The sequence below is a fragment of the Seriola aureovittata genome, chromosome 6 (genome assembly GCF_021018895.1).
Source record: "Seriola aureovittata isolate HTS-2021-v1 ecotype China chromosome 6, ASM2101889v1, whole genome shotgun sequence".
In the NCBI taxonomy this organism is placed as follows: Eukaryota; Metazoa; Chordata; class Actinopteri; order Carangiformes; family Carangidae; genus Seriola; species Seriola aureovittata.
Window position 1 is genome coordinate 20,168,733 of NC_079369.1, and position 25,711 is coordinate 20,194,443.

At 38.6% G+C, this 25,711-nt stretch overlaps 1 protein-coding gene across 1 annotated transcript in view; it reads right to left on the reverse strand.

Annotated features, from left to right (window-relative positions):
- The window catches only part of raver2 (ribonucleoprotein, PTB-binding 2), an 88,182-nt gene that overhangs the window by 45,239 nt on the left and 17,232 nt on the right, over window positions 1–25,711 (reverse strand). Inside the window, exons 2-3 of the mRNA XM_056378170.1 lie at window positions 25,497–25,563; window positions 567–874 (exon numbers count right to left, since the gene is read on the reverse strand). Of these exons, the coding sequence (XP_056234145.1) occupies window positions 567–874; window positions 25,497–25,563 (375 nt within the window). The remainder of the gene's footprint in view (window positions 1–566; window positions 875–25,496; window positions 25,564–25,711) is intronic.

Genomic DNA, 25,711 nt, shown 5'->3' on the forward strand with positions numbered 1-25,711 from the left:
ATTATTGCTCTTTCTGCACACTTATGTTTACATCATGAGAGGGCGGCTGGTGTCAATTTTATTGAAGCTAGATAGAAAAAAAAATACAAAACCAATTGCAATGATGCAATTCAATCAAAACAAAGTATTCACCCTACTGGGAAGGAATAAAATCACTGACCAGTGGAGGTAATATTAAAATCACCACACCTCCCCTGGATAAATAAATCCAGCCTAAATATAGTTTAAGTTATCAATTATGCAGGCCATTGGTTTAGAAGTCGCATATTAATTAAATGGAGATCACCTGTGTGTGGTCAGGAGTTTCAGTTGACTTGTATAAATACAACTTGCAAGAGAAGAAGACCTTTTATAGGGACTGTATATACAGTACGTAAATGGGATGGCTCATGGAGGCTCCACAAACTAAAATGTCTTTTTGTACTCATTAACAAGGGTTCAAACAAACAGAAGCCCTCCGTACGATACCTTTGTTCCAACATATTTAAATCTTATGGATAAATGTAGCAGAACAGCATTTAATTATCAGACATGACAAGATCATTTAAACAACCACTGTAACGTACCAGTGGTCGGCCCAGCAGCTCAGAGCGGGCCCTTGAAGCAGAGTCCTTCTTCATGTATTCAACAAACCCATATCCTTTGGAGTGGCCAGTCAGCTCACTGTACACCAGGAAGGAGCGCTCGATGTTTCCGTAGGAGCGCACCAGCTCCTCGAACTGCTGGGCGGTGAAGGTGTGCGGCAGGTTGGTGAGGCAGAGCAGGGAGTCGGTGGGCTGCAGTGTGACGTTGATCAAGCGTCCCCGGACAGTGCTGTGATGGAGGGAGCGGATGGCATCCTGAGCCTGGTCCCCGTTCAGCAAAGTCACAAAGGCTGGAGGAGGGGACATTATGGAGACAGCGACGAGGGGAAAAGACAGACAAGGACAAGAACAGACACAAAGAAAGAGATACACAGACATAAATGGACAGGGACGGGTGAAAGACTCACACAAACATACATTCAAAGCAGACATTCAAAAAACAGGCAGAAAGCAGTTGATGGAAAATGCAGGATGGAGACACACAGTCAAAGAACATGCACAAAACAACTCACATGAAAAGCAAAGAAAATAAATGACAGGCCAAATGTAATAAAGTGACAAAAAAAAAAAAGAAAAAAGATAAAAGAGTAAATTTGGGCACAGACAACCAAAACCACAGACAGACAGTCATAAAAGACAGACAGACAGATACACAGAGAGAAAGACAACACATTAGCTAGAAAGCCAATAGGGAGCCACTATGTAGGGGAATCCACTGTGACACACACACACATACACTCCTCATCTTATTTAAAAACAACAACCTGACTGAAATATGTCAGGGAACCAACAATACTGGTGACTACCACAGCACAGGTAGCATTTCTAAATAATTAAGTGTCACTGGAAATTTATCTGTGATGCCTTAAGACGATTGTTGGCCTCATTTTCATGCCAGTGATAATATTTTTTTAATGTCACATTTCAAATAAATACTACTCCATATCATCAGAATATCTCTTCTAATCACCGCCGTCTCAGTTTCATGCTTTTATTTCTATCCATTTTTCTTCCCAGAAGATGATATATCTTCCTTTTCTGACACTGAAAACATAAGCTGCTTTCAAACTGTATAGAGAGAACATTAGAAACCTATAGAGAAATATATGAAAGCATTGGCTACACATCAAAACAGCCATGGACAGATTCATGGGCTGTGAAATGAGCTGGTGATAAATTAATATGGAATGTGTAGCTAAACCCCAGAGAGAGAGAGAGAGAGAGAGAGAGAGAGAGAGAGAGAGAGAGAGGAGAGAGAGAGAGAGAGAGAGAGAGAGAGAGAGAGAGAGAGAGAGAGAGAGAGAGAGAAAGAGAGAGAGAGAGAGAAAGAGAGAGAGAGAGAGAGAGAGAGAACACTCCATCTATACAAACTGAAACAATTCACCAGTGACCCAATGCACAATATACACAATGCTGAGGAGGTGGGCACACTGGACATAACTATCCAATTATTATTTATTAATTATAATACTGCCCTCATCAGTCCTGGAAGAATCCCCTACGAGCTCTACTGTACCTATGGTACTGTGGAAAAACAAGTACAGTCACATTTTCAGAATTTTTGTATAGACTTGGGAGCAAATTATCAGTTCTTCATCCCTAATGTGCTTGAGCTAATAACACATAAACAAGTATAATCTTTTGTGGCTTTTATTGAACACAACCATTAAACATTCACAGTGCTGGTGGAAAAAGTAAGTGAACCCTTGGATTTAATAACTGGTTGACCTCCTTTGGCTTTTGTCTTACTGCGTACAGATGAATACATTAACTCTTTGAGATGACTTTCAGCTTTATGCAAATCAACAGTTCTTGATCGTAAGTCTTCTGAGATCTGTGGTACACATCAACAGATGCTTCTTGTGAATAGAAAACTAAAAATGTCAGAGTGTTGTGTATAAATCAAAGCAGTTCTAACCCACACCTCCAATCTGGTTGCATCGGTTGGACTCCAGGCTTACTAACTCCTGACTCCATTTAATTTTTGTTGATGTTAATAGCCGAGGGGTTCAAATACTAATAATTTTTTCAACCCACATACGAATATTTGAATGGTTTGTTCATTATGGTAGATGAAATCTGGCCATAATTTAAGACAAATTTATAAATAAATGCAGATATTCCAAAGGGTTCACTTACTTTTTTTTTGCCTCTTTATGTTATGTTTGGTAATAAATAAGTCTTTCAGCTGACCCAATGGACCAGCTCAGATGCCAATAGTGAAAAAGAAAAAACTACACTGTGTAGCTCTCAGGTTTGACTCTTAAAATCAATAGGCATTGCTGAGAAAGACCATGCATTCATTTTCCACAAAAACATAACTACAGCGCATTCTGGCACCCTAATTGTCAAAGACAAACAGACTTAATTACAATGCTACAGAATAATAAGACACTGGCTGCGGGAAAGGGCAAGCATACAAATAAAAAGGCTGTTTGATATTGAGAAATAACTTCTGCGGTCCAGTGTAACCACATTGATGTTAAAGTTGAAATACTTAAGTTTCCAGACTGGAAACTTTTCATGCTCAGGTTTGGGCAGATCAAACTGTGTAAAATCAGAGTGAAACGGTAAAAATAGTGTGCGCGATTTTGGAGAGAGCCTTAGAAGTGAATCTTCAACAACTGAACTGTGCACTATGGGCTTTTGACCTGGAGGAATTTATCACTGCACCTCAGGATAATGCTGCTTTATTCATGTAAAGCCACCACTGCGGTCATCCAGCTGTATGAGAAAACAACCCAGTGTCTTTTATCAAAGCTCCAACCTAACCTACGCTGACCCTGACCCAAGAATAATGTACACATCAGAGCCTAATCCATAAATCGGCGATGTTGCTATATTGGCCCCACTGCAGATAAATCGGTATCAGTATGCCAAACTGATCTTTAGAAACAGTGTCTCCATTCTATAGTTTGTCTACCAGAGAGAATAACAAGTTTAATAAGATAAAACAAATTTAAAAGGAAGAAAAAAAAAAAATGTATTGGTCAGGCTATACTTCAAACAGTGTCTTAGATTATGAATTGGCTTCGACTGAGAAAAATGACTAAACCTGAGATACAAAGTAGAGTTTGGTTTTACTGTAATCACGCCACTGTATCCACCACCTGCTCTGTTGTCAGGTACTGATACAGTGAAAATGAAATATAACAGTATTTTTGTTTAAATACCTTAATATTAATATATTCTACCTGTGTTGATATGATAACATCCAATATGAGTAACAGTGTTTTCAAAAGATATTTACAGACATTATCAGTAAGAAGAAGGCAGAGGCAATCTTTGAGTATTTTTGCACCCCAAAAACAGCGGTATACCACTTATGACTGTTTTTTTAAGGATCCCATTTGTGTGTCCTCATAATAATGCTACATGTTGAAGTGAAAGTGAAAGCCTGACAACTGGTTGCCTGGAGGATACTTTGAGTATCACTTGTAGCTCTTGTTTTCCATTACTGGTGACAAGATAGAGAAACCAAAATACCCAATATTATATTATATTGAACTCTAAGGGGCACTACAGACCCCCTGGGTATCTGGCATCATTATACGCCTTCATCAGTGTGAAAAATCAAAACAGGTATGCAAATATGTTTGCTTCTATACCCAAAGTGGGCGAAACTGAGTATTTTCTGAGCTATTCCAGGCTGAGCTCCAAACAACAGGTCATTTACAGCCTACACACCTCAATCATGATTATATGTGTATGTGCTCTTTGTTGATATACTGTGGTCATGTGTGGAGAACGAACCCCAGAAAGAGCAAGACAGAAAAGAGAACAAAATGAATAGAATGAGAGATGATTCATATACTCTAGATACTGCTCCAGGCCTCAACTCAAGATAAACACCCTCAGAAGAAGTTATTGACAAAAGGAATATCACATTGATACTGAGCACACAATAAATAGTCTGGCTCAGTAGGAGATGGGAAGCTGAAAGCTAAAGTTTAGGTATCAGACCCACAAATCACTGAGTGAGTGTTAAATTATTCAAATGAAAACACTGGCAGCTGGTGTCTCTGCCACTCATCAGAGGGAGCAACACAGCCAAAAAACATCCGAACTATTAGTGATTTTTGGTGCAAAAAATGGTGCTTCAATCACACCAAATGAATGAAACTATAACTACTCAGTCAAAGCTAGGTAGATATGTGGCATCACAAGAAAATCTCTGTTCTAAGAATCAATTACTCAGTACCTGAATAATTTAAAGGTGGTCCTGAAATGTTTAGAGCATGCTACAAAACTTGAATTGCAAAATAGAAACCTCTCAAACTACTCGATCATAATCCACTTTCCTACCAATTATTGCCTATGTTCAGTATGTTCCAACCGACCCTACCTTCACCATAGCTACGTTTATCTTCAGAACTATGAGGAAGCAATCTTGCAATACATAAGTATTGTATTTAGCTCTGTTGAAGAGAAATTATAAGTGGTTGGAGGAAAATTCAGATTTAAGTTAACGGTGGAGAAGTGGATTGTGCTGCAGGAATGATTTGAGATGTTTCCAGCGATGTTTTGGGCTGTGACTTTATTGAAATCCATTTTAACCCTTTTGAATCTACACCATTAGCTCCTGTTCTCCGCAGGAGCAGCGAGCTGCTACATTTTTATGGCCACCTTTCAAGCTTAGGAGGTAAATATTTAATTCTCAGCATACATATTTTGTTATTTTGTAGTTGGCACAAACTAAGCTTGTTGGTACAAACCAGTTCCTAAAGTACTGGACAGGTTTTACAGTATCATACAGAGGTGTCAACCCTTCAGTAGATATCCTACATGTACCCAGCAAGTTTAACATCTACAGAAATAGGCACAAAAATGTAAATAGATGGGTTGTAACTTTACATTACAAGATAATCTGTTGGTCATTTTTTGACTAACAGCCCAAAACCCAAACATATTCAGTGTACAAAGACATAACAAAAGCTGTAAATCCTCACATTTGAGAAGCTGGGAACAAAGAATGTTAGGCATTTTTCCCGGATAACTGATTTGAATGATTAATCAAACATTTCTGTCAGTTAATTTTCAGCTAATCAGCAGTGAAAGTAGTTTAGGACAACATGGACATTGTGTCAGTGTTGGCACCATATGTGCATTCCCTTTCTTCTCAGATGCAGACCGTCAAATTAAAATGTTTCAACAGTTAAAGATGCAGAGCAGAAAGGAAATATGGAGATGGCTTAAAAACATCTGTAATGCAGGATGCCCCCACTGATCTGCTCACAAACACCACCTCTTTTATCTTATATCAAAGCTACAGAATGTATTTACATACCAACCGTGCCAATCCCTCAAAATAAAGGCAGACAGACACAATGTCCACATTTTTTGGTTCAAAAATACAATACAAAGACTTTTAAAGCCACAGTATAAACTGCTCCTCTGTGCAAACATCTACAACAGAGTGTGTGTGAAGATCAGGTAGAAGCTGGAGCGTTGGATGGGAAATATTAGCAAAAAAATGTTGAAATGAGTAACAATTGGCACATTTGCTCCACGGGCATCTTTTAGTTTGCACAGAGAACATCATTGTAGGCAGATCTAACGCAAGGTCAGGATCAGGCTCGCACACAGAGAATCTATCCCCACCTCCCTGTATCTTCATCTATAAGCCTGTCTGTATTTGTCTTGCTCCCCCCAGCGCTTCTGTATCTCTATTGATCTCGCTGTATTGTCTGTTTGTGCCTCCGCTTCCCACCTTATGCCATTCTGACTACTGTATTTCTTCACATCTATTGGCTGTATGCCTGTTTGTCTGTCTGTTGGACGCTCACTACTTCTCTTCCAGTTTCTCCATTACCATGTGTCTCTGTGTCTTCAGATGCTGCCTCCACCCAAATCAATTACCTCAAACCCCATCTAATACTCTTACTCATACACACACTCACACACTCTGTAATGGATCTCTTACACTAAGCTGAGAGCCTAATCTGGTTTTTAACCCGCTAAGTACGCTACCTAACATTAGGCATTACGAGGAAATGGAAAGAATATGGTTTGGGTTTATGCTAAAGCTCTCTCTCTCTTTCTATTACCTCTAATGACACAGTGCCGCCCGACAAGCGGGGGCTGACATCAAATCCTGCTCAATACTTTCTCCAGCAGTGAAAGGGAGAACTCTAAGACTCTTAAATAGCTTTAGAAATAATCTTATAATTCACAGCCTGGCAATCACTGAGTGAGCTACCAAGTGAACTTTGTCAAAAAAAAAGAAAAGAAAAAAAAAGAAAAAGAGAAAACATGAAAAAAAATTACACAAAAGTGCCAGAGTCTTAATTATGGGTCTCTCCTTCTGAACATGTCGATTATTCCCCATGTTCCTATGAGGAGTGTGTAGGGGCACAGGAAAAGAAAAGAAATCTTCCGCTGAAATCACCTCGAAGGCTGCAATTCAGACTGCCACATTCCCTGTTGAAGGAGCTAATTAAAAACAGGGGAGTTACAAACGACACAGCGGACCACTGAAAAACTCAAGGGGCCGGTCCTCATGCTGTGTGCATGGTGGCCCTACTGTTTCATCTTGGCCCCCGAGGCCAAGATGAAAGTCTCAGGTAGCGACAGGAGTCTCATGGAAATAAACAACTCAGCGGGCCAACGGGAAAAACGTTCCAGTCTAAGCTCTATCCACATTAAGTGTCATCTTATGATGGCTTACGTGAAGACTTTTAAAAGGACCTGGTAACACTTTGAATTTCAGGCTGATAACTACAAAAACTCATTTCCACTCATAAGTAAATATAATTAATCAGCATTTTCCTACCACTTATATTTAGATGTCAACAAACCATTCTGTTACTTTGACCCATTTTCAGCTATGTTAGCCTCATGGTTGTGGTGGGAATGTCGGTCAGTCCTCCACTTTTATCTGGACTGAAATCTCAACAACTATTGGATAAATTGCATAAAATTCTGTACAGATATTTGGTTTCCAGACAATTAATCCTCCTGACTTCAGTGACACCTTACTTTTCCTCTAGTGCCACCCTGACGTTAACCTTCGTGTTTGCGAGTGAAATGTCTCAACAACAGTAAGACAGACCACCATGAAATTTGGCACACAAACATGTTCCCCACAAAAGGAATTCTAATACTCTAAGTGACTTTCCATCTAGCGCCATCATCAGGTCAAAATGTTTATTTTTCCAACACTTTGGTTTATGACCAAACATCTGCAAAAACCAATGATATATACCCATCAGTATCTGCTGTACGTTTTGTGCTAATTATTAGTTCTAACATGCTAATAGGCTAATGCCACATTCATGTCATATTGGAGTTATTTACAATCTTTACAATACAGCAATATATGTGACTTGGTGACTCACAAGAGGAATGTTCCTGTTGTGAAATAAAGAAAACACAATTGCCCCATGTCAACCAGGATTGATCAGACCATCTTAAGTTGTCAGATGTCATGAAAGCCGTTGACTGAAGCCGTTAAAGGAATCTTTCCCATCTACAAACATCCCATATGATGTGAACACAGCATAAGCTAAGATGGTGAACATGGTAAATATAATACCTGCTACATATGATCAAGTTGTTGTTGTCATTGTGAGCAAGTTAGCATAGTAAGATTAGCATTTCGCTCAAAGTAAGTATATCCTCACAGTACAGCCCTGCTCGGTGTTTCTTCTGATACGTAGTAAACCTGACCCTGATCCTTAAATTTTGTGAGCCACTGATCAAAATGAATTGCACTGGGGTCTTAAAAATCAGCTTGTCATGGTGTATCAAATCTACAAAAATAGAAATAAAGATACCTTAAGCTTAATAAAATAAAATACAACCTCGACCTACAGCCAATTTAATTCTGCATTTTATATCCACAAGTTTTCACCTCGACAAGATGCATCATTTTTTCAGGAAACATTAAACTTGTGAAAGTCTAAGGGCAACATTTCGGAACAATCTAAATGAGAAATTTTAACAAGAGTAAGCCTGGAAGTCTTCTACTTCTTCCATGATAACTTTATCCTTTACAGGGATTCATGTGATAAATTATAATTTTATCCATTTCACTGATCCTCATCGCTGCTAAAGGTGAAAAGTTGCTTGAGTAATGATGTCGAAGATTTCAATTTGCTTTAGAGATGAAAGGTGGATAAGAGGAAACCATGGAGCTGAGGATGGTGTTTAGCAATTACATCATCATTGAAATTTCAATCTGAACTAAGGTTATATTATTTGTGTGTGAGCCAGCACTGACAGGCCAGAGGGATGAGCTCTCTGGATCTGTTGCTCTTCTACCATTTATCAATCTTTCTCTCTCCCACACACATACGCCAGTGAGAGCACCGAGTCTCATCTGAATCATCCTAACAAAGAAGCCCTAAAGGATGTTCTTAACTGTGAACTGCACAGTGTATACATCCTCAGATCACAGCAAATGTGATTTTTGAGGGGATAACAGCTTTGACTGGCTATCTAGACATTTGCATTGTCTGAAAGGCAACCATTACCAAAGAGTTTGCACAAATAAAAATGATTTTTTTTTTTTTTTTTTAATACCTACTACCTGTGCTAAAACACCATCAGCAAGCATAATAAAACAGCTCTGACAAAGCCTTGATAATGCCTCTTAGTTCTGTAGCATCAATAAACCTCATCCTCCTTTGCATGCGCAGCTTTATTCCTCCCTACCGCTCTCTGCTACAGTATCTACATGAGTAAACACTTCATACAAGCTTTATCCTCCTCCCTCATCCTCTACTCTCTCTCCAGCGCTCCTCTCATCCTCCGACCCCTTTGTCTTCTAACATGTCGGCCCTCCCACACTCTCCTCCCCATCACCACCACCTCCTCTTGATTCTGTTTCTCTTCTCTCACCATTTCCATCCATCAGTCCCCCACAGTCCTCCAGCCTGCAGCCACTTCTATGGCAGTCCTCCACGGGACTTCAGGGCCTTTAGTACTGGTTCAACAGATTTTAATTATGGTGAAATATGTATTATTTGAAAAATCGCTAATTGTGCAATGATGTTTCAAAAGAACTGCATGTAGCAATTTGAATGATATCAGCAAATCATTGCCTCATTCAGTTTGACAAACAGTGTAAGACAGGGCTCTAGTACTCAAGTCCAGTCTTGGTCTCTGTTTTCTATTATCTCAACTTGTCTCAGTGTCATGTTTTGACTTGGACTTGTCTTGGTCTTGGTCACCAGTTTTTCCTATCACATTGATCAAGTTCAGTTGTCTATTTTTCTTTTTTGGCTTTTCTTGCCAATGTTTATGCATAAAGAAAGATCTCCTAATGCCTCTGTATTACAACATTTTATTTCTAATTCTTATGAGTTGTGTTCATGATTTTATAACTAAGGCCTCATTTAGGGAAAAGTATATTGTTTTCTGTTCCTATCACATTTCAAAGTTTTCCACTGAGTGATATCATGTACAAAAGTAGGACAACAATATGAAGAATATTGAATGGGCACTATTTTCTTCTTTGGCTTCCTGGCTTTTTCTTGAGCCCAAATGACTGTGTTTGTTGGTCTATTTGTTAATTGTCACAGAAGTATTCAAATTGTCATAGTACGGTATATGAGGTCGGCGGATGGGTGTTTGATGTATAGATGGACAGAGGGATGGAGAAATGGATAGATGGATAAGAGGCATAAGAGGCAGCACCGAGTGGCTCTAACAGTCGCCATCTCTTCAACAAGCCGCCCACTCAGCCCGCCCACAGCCACATTGTTCAAACAACCACTCTGTCCCTCTTTGAAACATTTCACAAAAATTGTGATCGTTCAACATATTCAAAAACGCAATTGCGTGTGCTTAAATACTGTTTTGTATTATACATATGGAAATTTGAATTTCTAGTGAGAATATAAAAAAGGTAACCAATAGAGTTTGTGATTTACATTCAAATTCATCTTAAATGATCAAAGTCAAGTACAGCTATTCTTAGGGGTTTGAGTTTAAGAAAAAAAAAAAGGTTGTCGCCAATTGCAAATATTTTTTAGTAAATAACAGTGATAACAGTGACCTCCCCCCTACGAACCACTGTATCAATTCATCATCTATTGATTCTTCAAGCAGATTACTCCACCTTTTCGCATTTTTCATTTCTATAATGCCATCCCTCTGTCTGTCTCCCTTTTTATCATTAGTCATACAATATATCATTTTTAAGGCAGCTCTAACCTTCATCTTCTATCCATCAACTCAGTTTCTTCACATTCTACCACCTCCCACTCCTCAAAATGTTTCCTCCATCACCGCTTTCCTTCTCTCTTTCCTTCTCTCTGTACTTACTCTGCGCGCCACTCTCCCTCCTCAGCTTCGACTAAATAAAAATGTACTGCATATGAACTGTGATCTACCCAAACACCTTAAATCTAGGGCTACAACTAACGATTATTTTCATTACCCATTATTCTGCCGATTATTTCATCCGATAACTGATTAATCATTTGGTTTATGTAAAGTCCAAAATTAGCAACAAATGGCCCTGTAAACGTGGCAACAATGCAAACTGCAACAATCAGTTGATTAACTGATAGGTTGTTCAGCTGGAAACTTAATTTTCATATTTTGATAATCAGTTGTTTCAATTGCTTTTCAAGCAGAAAGCTAAACATTTTCTGGTTTCAGTTGCTTCAACGTGATGATTTCTGCTTTCATTATCAAAGATATTCTATAATAAGTATTATACATATTACCGCATGATATTGAAGAATATCATGCAATTTTGATAGAAATTCTTTATCTTCTTCATAAACAAAAATGATTCATTGAGACAATAACTAACAGATTAATCAATAATTAAGATAAACACCAGCTGCAGAACTACTGTAATGTGGTTGTGGTTGTGAAACCATGCATGTGCATCTGTGAAAATGTCTCCCTTGACTGAATAAACACTCACATGTACATGTGTAAAACAATGGGCACCAGTGAAACCAGAACACTGTTTTTTTCAGAAACTATATTCACACAAGGGAATCAATGCAAGAATGAAAAGGCCTTTATAATGACAAACTGATGACGTTCTAATACTTCAATACATTTAAACATATGCAATAGAAAGAACGCTTCAATTACATTATTTGAGCTCATTTGGTCTCTGACTTTCTTTATTACGAAACAAAAAGACACTAGAATGAACAGGAAAATTTGAATATACAAAACTATATCCTGACAATACTTCAGGGAGGCACATAAAGTATGCTTCCTCTTTTGATGCACCTAAGGCACAGCTGTGTGTGTGTGTGTGTGGTTTCTAGGTCTACTGGTTATCTTAGCCTTTATCCTTTGACTGTGTGTGTGTGTGTGTGTGTGTGTGTGTGTGTGTGTGTGTGTGTGTGTACAGAATCTTTCAACCATAAGAGTATGACCACACTGTGTGTGTATTTTTGGTTTGTGTGTTTTTCATGTGCATTGGTGTGAACCACAGATAAGGCAAACACTGCTCACACCAACTCTGGCTACTGAAGAGAGAAAAGTGAGGGTTAATACACAGAGAGGAGAGAAGCGAGAGAAAAGTAAATTCAACTGTCTTTCATTACGTTTGTTGGATTTTTATAACTATTGATATTTACTCTGACCACTGAACTACGCACGTGGCACCACCCAGGTACCATAAAACCCTTCATAGTCAGTTTGGCCATCAGGTTGACCAGGACAAATCCTGGTGGGCCACCACATCAGTGGACTTTCAAAAAAGAGTCAATTAAAAATAAAAATAAAAACTCAATAAAAATTTGTCACCTTGACATTTAAGGTGTAATGACTGATTCATAACATCAACTTATGCACAGGGTAACGCACAAGAAAAGAATTCATGTTTAAAGTTCCCAGTGGTCGCCGGTAGCCTCTGAGCGCCACACAATTAAATTATTTTTTCTACCTAGCTATTGAAGATGAAAATGCAGCAAAACATAATTTAATTCATTATTCACTCATCTGACAGGTTCTTTATTTATGATGCATTCGCAAAAGCCAGCCTATTAAACTTGGACAGCTTGCACCTGCTGGAAATGAAAGCTAGCGTGGAATGTTCTCAACATGATGAAGTCGTTCATAAAGTCAGTCAAACAGTCGATCATGTGGTCAGTTACAGTTGACTAATGTGTGTACACTTGCCAAGGTAGGAATAATGGTTAGATAACCTTTAAAACGAGGCACAACCACTCTGTGCGCGCATGCTTGTACAGGTGCACTCGGGTACTTGAATGATTTGCACAGGAAAATTTGCACATCATCCTGCACAGTAAACCACAAACCTTTTTGGACTCAGGCAATTGTTTTTGAAACCATCATCTGTAACTGAATGTGATCCTCTGTAGATATGCAGAGTACTACAGTATGAAACAAGCTGCAAAGATACAAGAAACAACACATTTGTGTCTTTTGTAACCTCATTAACCTCATCAAGGAGTTATGGGCTACAGAGTAGAGTTAACTGTCAAAAAAATAAATCTTTTCTAACTTAAACTACTGTACCTAAACTCTCACTATATCGATATTTCTCGATATTTTTGATTTTTTACTCATTAGCTAGTTAGTTGCAACAGTAACACAGTAAAATGTAGATCAAATAGCTAAGTGGGTAATGACTAATTACCTTGGTTACAGATTAACCTACTTGAGCTCAAAAATCATTATCCTGTTGTTGGAGGCATCACAGGAAATGATGACAGAAGCCTTTAACTGCAGTCCAGGGAACCAGTCTACAGCCCAGGAGTGGGGCTACACAACAGTCCAAGGGGAAATATTTTATTTTATTTATTTTTTCAATAAATACAATATGCCCCCCCCCCCCCGCTACTATACCTTTTAGATCAGTCACTGGTTTGTGCGTCATAGTTGCACCTACCGCTGCACCTATTACACCACTATATATGTATGATTTGTATATCTGCATTCATCAATATATAATAACAGGACTTAAGACAGTTTGATACTAAATATGATAATACCGTTCTGCATGGGCTTCTGGATGTAAAATACTGGAACTATGAGGCAACCTCTGGTGTATCTACATTAGTCCTACTGTTTCACATGTGAATTTACAATTAATTACACACAAAAGGCACGTGCACACACACAAACAAGGAACATGATATGACATGGCAAGAGGTACAGCAACAGGGTGCGTGTGAGAGAGTGAGTGTGTGAGTGAGTGAGTGAGTGAGTGAGTGAGTGAGTGTGAGTGAGTGAGTGAGTGAGTGAGAGAGAGAGTGTGATCAAAGATAACAGCCTCATCACATTTGTGTGGCCTGGGCTGATTTGCATTTAGTGATTCACAAGGAGACAGATGAACAGATGATGACAGAGAGGGAGAAAAAGAATAGGGGAGGAAGAAAGGGAGGGAAGGGAGTGAGATTCAGAGAGAAAGAGAGAGAAAGAAATAAGAGAGCAGTGACAAGCTGCTGTCCAGGGAAGCAATTAGATGGACTTGGCTTCTGTCACTTACGACAGGAAGATGGAGTACAAAAAGTGAAAAATAGAAAAAGAGCAGTGTTGAGTCTCATAATGGCTCTGTTAGCTAGTGCTGTGCAGTCCTGTGAGAACACCACACACACACACGTCTTGTTCTACTAAAGTGCCAAATCCTCAACTCCATTTACTAATGCCCTAATTTGAATAATTGCTCTTAATGTGCAGTAAAGCACAAACCCAGTCATATGAAAAACTCTCCAGTCTCTTTAGAACACTGGTCACGCAAAACCTTCCCCAGCTTCGTCATTACAAGGCAAAATCACAGATGTTGACACATAAGACTTACATAACCACGCAGGAACATGTGGTGTGTTTGAAGGAAGGATATAGTTTTAAAACATTCTGTGGAAGAGTCATTTTGGTGGGAGGGGGTGGGGTTTGAAGTAAACTGATTCAGACATCCTTTAAGAGAAATGTTTGACAGTATTGGCACTTTGATTTACAATTTTGATTACCTCCATGATAATAATATATAAATCCTAATTTTTCATTTATTTATTCATTCATTCATTCATTCCTCTAAATTGATGGATTTCTGTTGCTCTAAATCTTAAAAGTGTTCTGAAATGATATACATATTGTCCGAATGAATGCCTGTTATATATATTTATTTATTTTGATGTTTAGGTTTGGGTGTGGTTTGCTTTTACTTGATTCCTATTGTTCTTATCAATTCAAGTTCTTATCAAAACTTGAATCCAATTCTTGTCAGAATATTAAGAAAAAAACGAAAAAAAAAAAAACAACAACTTTATTTTCAGTAGATTTTCAGTCAAAGCAGCTTGGCATAGATGATGTACATCGTCCGTCTCTCTTTTTTAACCAAAATAAAGTAACAAAAATATGGAAATACCATCATTCCTGATTCCCCATGCAAGTTGAATGTTTACCGTAGCACTGGGAATACAAACAATGTCACACACCCATGCTGCAGCAAAACCATCAACATGCTAGACATACTTGCAAATCACTTTTGTTCACGACTACGTTTTGATGCATCACTACTGTCCTCTACAATATGCATGGGTTTTGACGAATGCATAACACCAATGTTGAAGGAAACAAACTAAAATTCCCAAATGGAAAAAGTGACTAAGGAATTCATCAGCAGAATCTGTAAGAATGTTTGTTATAAACTTAAATATTTTAATATATTTGGAACTGGTTACAATACAGAACCATGGCGCTGCATGTAATGAGCTTAATGTTTTTGAGACATTTGCTGAAACCCCAGGCAGTGAACTATAGCCATTTCTCTGACAGCCATTTTCCACATTCTATACCTAAACTAAATACACGCTTCCACACAAACAACTATCAGCCAAGCTAATCAACTTTCCATTCAGCAGCATCATTACCAAAAACACAAAACAGCAACCCAAAGACAAAGATATTAATCTTATAAGAAGTAGTGTAAGCAAGAGAATAGCTTTTTGATGTAAAGACCAACATAAAACAGAAGACGAGTAAAAAAAAAAACAAAAAAAACAAAACATCTTAATGAGTGTTTTCATTGTCAAAAAAAAAGGACAGATGATTGATGGCGTTACTTCTGTGAATACAGGACAAGTCAATGAGTCCATATTTGTCCTGCGGCTTCTGTATTTTTTGTATTTTGCCCACACCATCACACACACAAAGCGACAGGCCTTTTTGCCAGCATATGTTGCCCTTCATTACTGGACAGTGCAGCGACAAACACAAAGGCCTCCATTGAAAGCAGGGATTCCCAGGATAACCCTCCCTATTGTATTCCCAGATCCCTGGTTCCGCAGCGCTGCCGAATTAGTACACATACCTCTGGACTGGTGGCGTCATGTGGAAGCGGCTAGCTCGCCGTGGCTGGTTGGTTGGCTGACTGAATAGTTGGATGGATGGATTGATGCCTGCAGATTCCTAACAGGCTGGCAGATCACTTCATATGCCTGTCTGAGGGTACATATGTAAATGTGTGCATCTGTGTGCCTGTCGAGCTGCCTGTCTGCCTTTCTGACTATCTGGCTGAGGTTTCAATCTAGCTGCAACCAATCTTAGCAGCAGAAACCTGACACCACACCAAAAAAAGTCACAAACGTTTTACATATTCTATATTTAAAAAGTAAAGTTTGCCCAAAAGTCAACTGTCTTTCTGACCAGCATTTTAAATAGTTTTTCAGATCAACATTTGCTCTTGGGGAGCATGATTGTGAAGCTACACTTCTTTTCTGCTGGTCCGGGACCTCAAACAAGTTGTGGATATAAATAATAAGTAGATGATTTGCACTGATGACAAAGATCGCAGCCTAAGGCCATTGAATGACTGGCAATGGAAATGGATCATGTAAGATAGAATCTCAAAATGAGAAATAAATAATTAAAACTCATTAGCCTATGAGTTTGCATGTGGATTTGTTTGGCCTGTTCTGATAAAATCAAGGGAGAAATCAAATGTATTAAAATTAAGCATGCACAGTGAACAAGCCAATTTAATGACAAACACACACCATCATTTTTCAGAGGCTTCTGGCAACAGGTGAATTGAAACATTTTGTACATGAAGTCCAAAATTTAAATCAAACATCAACAGAGCTTCTATCTGAATCTGAACAAATTTGCAGCCAACTCATAATCTGTAAAGATAATGAGATTTTATCCAGTGCTGGCACTCCCACCAAATAGTAATGTGAGCAAGGAGACTGATAATGATAGATGCTTAACTTTTTGAATACAGGCCATGAGCCTGCTAACAAGCTGCTGGTAAAGTGCCTGCAATTTGCTTAAAAGGAAAGGACATAAGGAAGGGAGGAAGAAAGGAAGGAAGGGAAGGAGGGACTGACAGGCTGGAGGGAGTAAGATGTGGCCAGAAGGCACAGATCAAAAGGACAATGAGACAATTAAATACCTTTTGGGGGAATATCTTGGCAATATAAACGGTTTTGGTTAAATAAAAAAAAAGGAGAGCTGGTGGGACAAAGGAGGAAGCAATAGAGGTTGTGCATATTCTGCTTTTTTGTGGTGTGTGTGTGTGTGTGTGTGTTTGTGTTGGGAGGGTGAGTGTTTAGGGAAAAAAGTCATCATTAGCTGAGGAGCTGAAGCAACAGCCTGGAGCAAAGCCGCAAATGGAGACGCAGAGACACTTATACACACAGTCGGTTACGCTTAAACACACACATTAACACAGGTATGTGCAGTGCAGGACACACTGACAGAGACAGACACATAAACACTCCCATCACTATGACCTAATAAGTCCAACGGTGGAGGCTGGCTCAGTGAACTGATACGATCATGGGGTGCAGATGTATGCCAAAGCAGTTCCGAGCAGCACATTTCAATTAGAGCAGAGGTCGAGAACGAGCCAGAAGGAGGTCCGCTAACTAGTCATAGTAAGAAAAACACTTCAGAGAAATATAAGACACACAGAAGACAACAGTTCATCACTGTAATCTGTTTTGCTAGACCTAATAAATTCAATTAGAGAAAACAGGGAAATACTGTGTACCATGAGTAAATTACAATCAGCTCAATAATTAATGCCAGAAAAACTTATCTTTGTGTGTGTAATTAAGGCCTATATCACGGGAACAGTTACATACACCTCAAGGAAAGGGACTAACACTGAAGTAAATTAATTGCAATTACAAATACTGTTGCAAAGGTCAGTTTTAATAAGATGAATGGTAATTAGAAGCATTTCTCAGCTATAGAAGAGGTCTGGTACATGAGAACCTTTCAAGACACAACCAAACAAACCTCCTCATCACCCTTTGCTTCAATTGCAGGTACAGTAAAGGACAATAACTTGGCCTAGCCAATATTAGCCTATCAAATATATAAAAGTGTATATTTCTGGTGAAAAGTAACAACATACCGCAGCACAGAAAAGCCAGAAATATATGGGAAGTACTGCGAAATAGAGAAGCACTGATATGATCAGCTGGATCGATATCAGCCCAGACATAGTGGCATAGCAATGCCTAATAATAATGTCTTACTGATCCCAATGAGTTACATGCAATGAGGTAGTTGTACAGATTTTATTTGGGAAATTATTAGAAAAATCTATTGTACATTAGGTATTGAAAATGGGTCCTGGGAGAGAAAGAGTCAGTGAAACCTTACAAAAGAGTATCACCATTATCATTTATCAGCAAGTAAGCACTGACAGGTTTATGTTTCAGCTGGTAAGTGATCATAAGGATCCCAAGTGATGATGTTCTTTTGGCCTACACGTCACTTTTTAAACTATACTTATCCAGAGCAATAGCTTCAAAAGGAATGATGGCCAAACGTGAAAATAAAATGTACGTAAACAGTAAGAACTGTATTTCCATTTAGGAAAGTCTTTTTTATTTGTTTTCTAACTTTATATTTCTCTAGATTTAAAAATAAATAAATTATATAAAACATAAAAATAGTTGTAAACAGTCACAGCTTTGCTTTAAGTCAGTTTCAAATTTTAATATGGGGTCTCTATTTTAATGTAAGTACAGACATGAAACGCAATGGGGTCACTTTGGGCAGATATCGATCCAGTTGATCATATCAGTGCTTCTCTATTTCGCAGTACTACAAACATATTTCTGGCTTGTCTGTACTTTATATATATATTTACTATATATATATATACAAAGTGTGAAAATGAAACAGATGTAATCAAAAGTTAAGTCCTCTCAGTCTTTTAACAGACTCATTGCTTTAAGGACTTCCCAAGTAGACACAAACACACACATCTAAAAACAAACTGTCACATTCCCAAGTGACCAGCTTAACATTGAAAAATAATTTGTGCATGCTTGACTGTGTTTTTGTGTCTGCATATGTGATCATCTCAGCGAATATCTCTGCATTTCACATCAATTATAAAAATCTCTCTGCACACATAAAACCATAAAGCCATTTCCTGTTCCCTGGGGGAATGATGCCATTTTTGATCCATGACTCCTTGACAACAGAGCCTGACCCATATGGGTTTCATAAATACCAGAACTGATATTAGGACATAATGAAAAATGACTGTGGACTGTGGATGGCCTGAGGAATGTAATTGTCTATAGAACAGTCTCTTTATGTTAGAGGGCTGAAAGTAGAGACCTGTTTGATTGATTAATTATGGTTTAGTCAATTAAATAAAAATTGAATATTTCTGTGTAACGTACAGCACCACTGTTAAACAGAATTTTCTATAATTTAGAAAAAACAAAAAAAACAAAAACAAATGATGTTTCCATGTTGCGCCATTTTTGTAAGAAAAACTTTACAATCAGAGTTCACAAAGGGAACTTCCATTTCCCTTGTGCGATTAATATTTCATTGTGCATTTATTACAGAGCCTAGGGGCTGATAACAACAGCAGAGAGATATATAAAACCAATATAAAACCAATTTCATATTAAAGCTAATTTGACTGATAACAGCTGTGTTCTGCATCACAGTGCCAAGATGTGCACCAGGGCTTAATATTTTTTCCTCTTAACAACTGAATCTATTAAACAAATTTTACAAGGGTTCTAAATTCTTCAAGTGAGCCCAGTTTGACTTTGATGAAAGATTAGTAATCAAGCAGCATGATTTGTAGGCAAATGATTTTACATCATAAAAAATTTAACATTTTTCCAATTCAACCTTGTGGGGAAATGTAAGTGAACTCGCTGACCTGTTGATCACCTCCCTTGTTAAAGCTGAACAAGCTACATCAAAGCCAGCTACGTCCTCAAAGATAGATGAACAGATTAGCTAGCTGGGCTAGAGCCGATTCCCGGATAATTCTCTGCCGAGAACTAAGCAACTAAATGAACCGAGATTGATTACGCTCATTCTGTCCACCCTCGTCTCCCCTTTCACCACCTGCTGATACAGTGAGCCCAAGTCTCGCCTCACTTCAGATTCTTGTTAATCTTTGCCAATATTAAGAAGTATTGAGTAGTAGATATTGGTTCATATGAAGAGAAAATGTTAAAATACATTCTGCCGCTAAGGGTAGTGGAACCCTGGTTAGCTTGAATAATGGGCAGGACTTCAGCTCCCATTAATGTTTGAGTGTTTCATTCCCATAAGGATCTTTCTATTAAGAGAAATGTGTGTGTGTGTGTGTGTGTGTGTGTGTGTGTGTGTGTGTGTGTGAGAGTGAGAGAGACAGCTAAAGTTGCAATACTTAACATTAAGTGTTGTTTAGCTACTCTTTAACAACAACAACAACTGATACTACAAAAGAGATATTCAGACTAAATATGATGTGATGACATTGATCAGCAGTTGAAATAGATTACACGATAATCATTGTTTAGTTATCATTGACTGTCTCCCATCCCATTAGATTCTATTTGTGGCAGTGGGGAGAGTGGGGGGTCTGTTTGATCTAAAGTAGCGTAGTGTTTTGCACAAGCCCAGTCCCAGCACTCGCTCACTCTCTCATTGCGTGACGGACAGGGCCAGTATGGCTCTACAATGAAGCAACGGCGAAAAGAGATCTTTTATGTTATTATGAGAAGTGTGGGGATACATCGCTTTTTCCTTTTTTACCACAGTAAGAAAAAAAATCCATATCATCCCAGCCGAACAGCTATGACCTAACCAAAAAAAAGGAGGGGAACAACAACACTTTCACACACTGCGCTTCATACGTGCAGCTCTGTAAAACCTCAGCAGTGAGCACATTGCAAAAAAAGGTTTTGCTTAAAAACCTTCAATGATCTCAAGGATCCTACTTTCATGAAAAGGAAGAATAGACACCAGGAGGCCTTCGACACATGAAAGTAATACAAACATAGCGAAGTGAAGGGATGCTCTCACATTCACACTTCACTGTCCTGTTAATTTAACACCTTTAAAATTAACACAAGGGGACATTTTCAGCCATTACATTTTTTTCTGTTTCACAAGATTTAAATCACTGCTGAAAACTTTCCTCACACAAAAAGGAAATTGTCAGTGAAACAATTTTGCAGTGTGTATAGGTCAAATTCTGAGACATACACACTGTAGATCACTACATATGATCCTGGCATTTGGTAAACGATAGAAAATTGACACTACTGTGTGGTCTCAACAGTGCAGTTCAAAGTGTACTTAACTCTGAACTTTCCAACAAAATTTCAGGTCATACACTTAAAATCGTTTTCACAGAGTGCTACACTTCAAAATGTTCAACTCTTGAATGGTGGTCACAGACAGAAACAGACAGAAAATCTAGTTATTTCTAATCTGTGAGACTGGAGAGACAGAGAAGGTAAAAGAGAAAGAGGGAGAGGGAAAGAGGAAGGCAGTGGTGAGTCAGACTGTAAACACTTGGTTGGGGTGAAGTTATCCAGCTGCCATGAAAACTGATCCAATAGCTGGCGAGTTCAAGCCGACTGTCTTGTCACACACACTTATACACTCACACACAACTAACACCACTCTCCCTATAAAAACACATAGACACACAGCTGTACACTTGTAATGATGCACTTTTAACTGCACACAAGTATGTATACATCAGCACAAACAGACACCAAGTATAAAACCACAGAAGCCAAGGTTGATGGGACTGTGTATTTAGGGTGAGTGAAGAGGCGACAAGCCAGGGGGTTACTGGATCAAGGCAAAATATGCACACGTGTAAAGCTACAGATCAATCTGCAACACCTCTAACTGAAGCAGCCGGGGATCTTCCACCACACATGTACAAACACACACTTACAGGCATGCACTTATACCAGCTCAAGGAACAATGTCCACCCTGCCTGCTCGGGCTGCGTCCCACCTTAAGCAACTGCACATTTGTACTTAATTCAACAGAATGAAAGAATTAATGAGCAGTATCACTAAGTTTAACTGCCCACATTGTCTCTACACAAAAAACAGAGAGCCAACAGCCCAGCTCCAGCACAGCCCACAGTCTTTAAGTAAACAAATCCCAAATAAGGTGTAATGGTTTTAAGATTAACCATGCTTAGTGTCCAAGGCCACTAAACATTTTCTGCAGGTAGGAGCTTAAGTAGAATAATAAAAATTTGTCAATCCGTCATTTCGATTTGAAAATGTCCTCCAAAGTAAAGTTAAGCAAGCGTCTTATGGCCTCTTTCCTTGGGCCAAGTTCAGGGCTCAAATTCATCAGTACCAGTTGGGTTCATTTGGAACATGTCTGGAAGACACAGGTCTCAGTTTTAGGCCCGTGCAGAACTCTACTCTGAAGTGGATACATTTGATAACAGTGGCATTGTGTTGTACAGAAGGGGAAATCTTTAAAAATGCCATGCAGGGTTAATAGAGTGCAGGTTTTCATTCCAATTGATCATCTCTGCAGGTGAGCTCTTTGGTTAGAATAACTTTTCGGCTCCTCGCAGCACATAGCTGGCCACCAGTAATGTGCATTAAGGTGAGCAGACAGGGATGGGCACTAACATATAGCTGCAGGATTAAAGGAATATCACTTCTTGGGAAAAACACTTATTCTTTTTTCCGAGAGTTGGATGAGAAGACTGATACGACTTTCTGGTCTCGTGTATGGTAAATATGAAGCTGTATCAGCAGCTGGTGGATTTTTACACTTTTTTACAGATTAAACAAATGAAAAATAGCATGTTAATTAGTGAGCTTTAGAGGTGCTATTAGCTTACAGACATGAAAGAAAGCAAAGACACCTTTCCCAATATGTCAAACAATTTTTTCGAACTTTTTGTCACCTCCAACTCGCTCTGATCACTCCTCATTTCATCATGCAATAAGGGCTTTATGGTTTGTGCTGCCAGATGAGTTGATGAGCATATTAATAGAGATTTTATCACATGTATCATTACAGCAGCCAAGGAATTTACTGGTAGCCTCAGTTAAGGGGACAGCAGTAATGAACTGTGATCGAGTTACTGTTTTATTTACACGTTAACTGTGTTTGCAAGACATTCCTGAACGCTGATCAGTTTCAAGCTCAAACGTAAAGCTAATGAACTGAAAGTTCCTGCTCTTGCCTTGGAGCGCTCAGAGCCTCCCACTGCTTCACCTATGCTGGAAGGTTCGATCTTAACATAGTCCTTAATAAAATTCATGACGATATTATCTGGAAAAATAACTTAAGAGAAAATCCTCCCTACCGATCTTGCTTTCACCCGAGGTCCTCAGCAGAACTCTTTGAAGATGAATGTAAATTCCTCTCAATACATTCTCCATCTTAATTCAAAGAGCTAATATTGAGACACCCAGACGTTACTACATTATGTTGTCAAACTCTGCTGAAATAAGTCCTTGAAATGAAATGAGTGGTACTTCACTAAAGAGGAAAAGATATAGATTCAAAATAAAGTGGGAGGGTGAAAGTGTTGATTGAAAGGAAGAGACTGACAGAGATCATGTCAGAGAAGGAATGACAGCGAGTGAGAGAGAGATAATGGAGAGTAAGGTAAGACAGAGAGGGAAGAAAGGAAAGAAACAAACAGGAAGTGGTGCCATTGCTAGCACCAATATAAGTTTAAGCAAAAATTCAACTTTGTCTTCAACAGCCTCTAATGTTCATGATGCTGGATTCTCATCAAACTCCACCCACCTCTGCACATCAGAGCTCAACACCCAACGCCACCGCAGCGGCCTAATTAGTGGAGTACTGTGGCTGCTGGTCCGATGAGGACCTGTGTTTCATCAGGCTCTCATTTGCTCTGAAACGGCATTAACCTTTTGGACAGGCTGGTGCTTTGATTTCTCAGCTGTTTACAGCTCCCAGCTACTTTCTAAAAGCGTTATGTTTCAGGTGCTTGGCTGGCTGCACGGACTAAATATAGGCACTATGTAAGATTTCCCTGGAAAGGGACACACTCTAGGGGCAGAGGGCCTGTTCAGTGTGTGTGTGTGTGTGTGTGTGTGTGTGTGTGTGTGTGTGTGTGTGTGTGTGTGTGTGTGTGTGTGTATGTCTTCTTGTTTTTCGAGACTTATGAGGACCAAATGTACTCAGAAGGTGAGGAGGATAGGGAAAACACTTAATTTACAGATAGAATTTTGTGGTAGGATTAAACTACTATAATTAAAATGTGTCCGAAAAAAGGGAAAAAAAGGTGTGTAGTGGTTAAGATTAAAATTATTGTCTGTGAATTACTGTATGTGCAAAAACTATAGTGTATCTTTATGGTAGATTAAATGTTATGCACCCATGATTTGTACAAAGACTTTAAAAACAGATTTTAACTCAACACCACACTGCCACTCAAATGCTTTAACTTGTTCTTCACTTTAGAACCACTTGAAGTTATATCTAGCGCTGACTCGTTATCCTAGTCCTCTATTCCTCAAATCACCTCAGTCAGTTTTGCAACCGCTTCTACTAGCCAGCTAGCCGATTTTTTAGTATTTAACACTGCAGAATCCCATCACCCCTGACAAGAGATTAATCCTTTAAAATTCAAGTGATATGGACAGACAGTCACACAAGAAAGTTTGATTACCTTCAGTGAAAGGCAAGATACGATATGACACTAAAAACCATTGCCACTCCACTGCTCACTATACTAACTCTCTGTTAGCCTTGGTGCCTTCACTGTTATGTAGCCTCCTAGTGTCTCTACTATACACAAGTCATATCTATAAATGAATAAGAAAAATCCCTAAGCCTGTAGCGAAGTCAATCAAGTCAATTGTATTTATGTATGTATTATTATGTATTTTTAGGCTAGCCCAATATCACAAGTTTAACATGAGGACCTTAACAATCTGTACACCGTACGACACCCTCTTATCCTTCAAAAAGCCTTTAAGAAATGGGAAGCAACTGGACCACAGTTTACCGATTTTCCGTTAACATTATACTGTATCATTTAATGCTAATATTGAAATTCAGGTTCAATTCGATTCGAGTCAATTCAAAGAGGAATTGGATATTTTGTTTTTTTCTTTAAAGTCATAACTACCATTGCTGTGCTGAAAATCAAACAACAGTAATAACAGTATCTAAAAAAATATATTTTACAGAAATGTTTAAAAAATCCTGTACTGAGTAAGTTGGAAAATTTGGAGTCAAAGGCAAATGTATCCACCAGCCTGACCCCTACAGTATTTCTACAATATGTTTAACTATTACAGTGTTACAGTCATGCTCCAGGCCACCCACACTGTAGACACCATTGCCGCTCTACTTTCCATATAACTATAAACATACATTTGTGAAGACAGATATAACATGGCTGTACATTTAAAGTTTAGTTTAGAAGTTCATTTGAGCAAACCTGCTTTGGTGTGTATGTGTGCGTGTTCTTATACATCCATCTTTGTGAGGACCAAGGCCACAGGACATTTTGTCACTTCCTTACTTCTTTAAAGTGCTGTTTAAGAGCCAAGACTTGGTTTTAGGGTTTGGGTTAGAATTAGGTTATGGTTAGGGTAGGGTAGGGTAATTCATTGTGTTGGTAAAGGTTCGATGCTAGGGAATACATTATGTTCATGAAGGTCCTCACAGGTATTGGAGTACAAGAATGTGTGAGTATGTCTGTATGCTTGGTTAAGTGCAAGATTTACCTGTGCCTTTGTTGCGGTCCACAAAGCAGTACTTCAGTTCATATTCTTTCAGAATTTCATGGACTTCCTATAGAGAGACAGAATGAGAGAGAGATGTGATTTTAGCCAAAAGAAGAAACAAGTGCTCAAATACTTCAAATGTAAAATATACAAGTCTAAACTATCAACTTGAGGCCTGCAACCAACAATAATTTCAATTTATCAACTAATCTAAC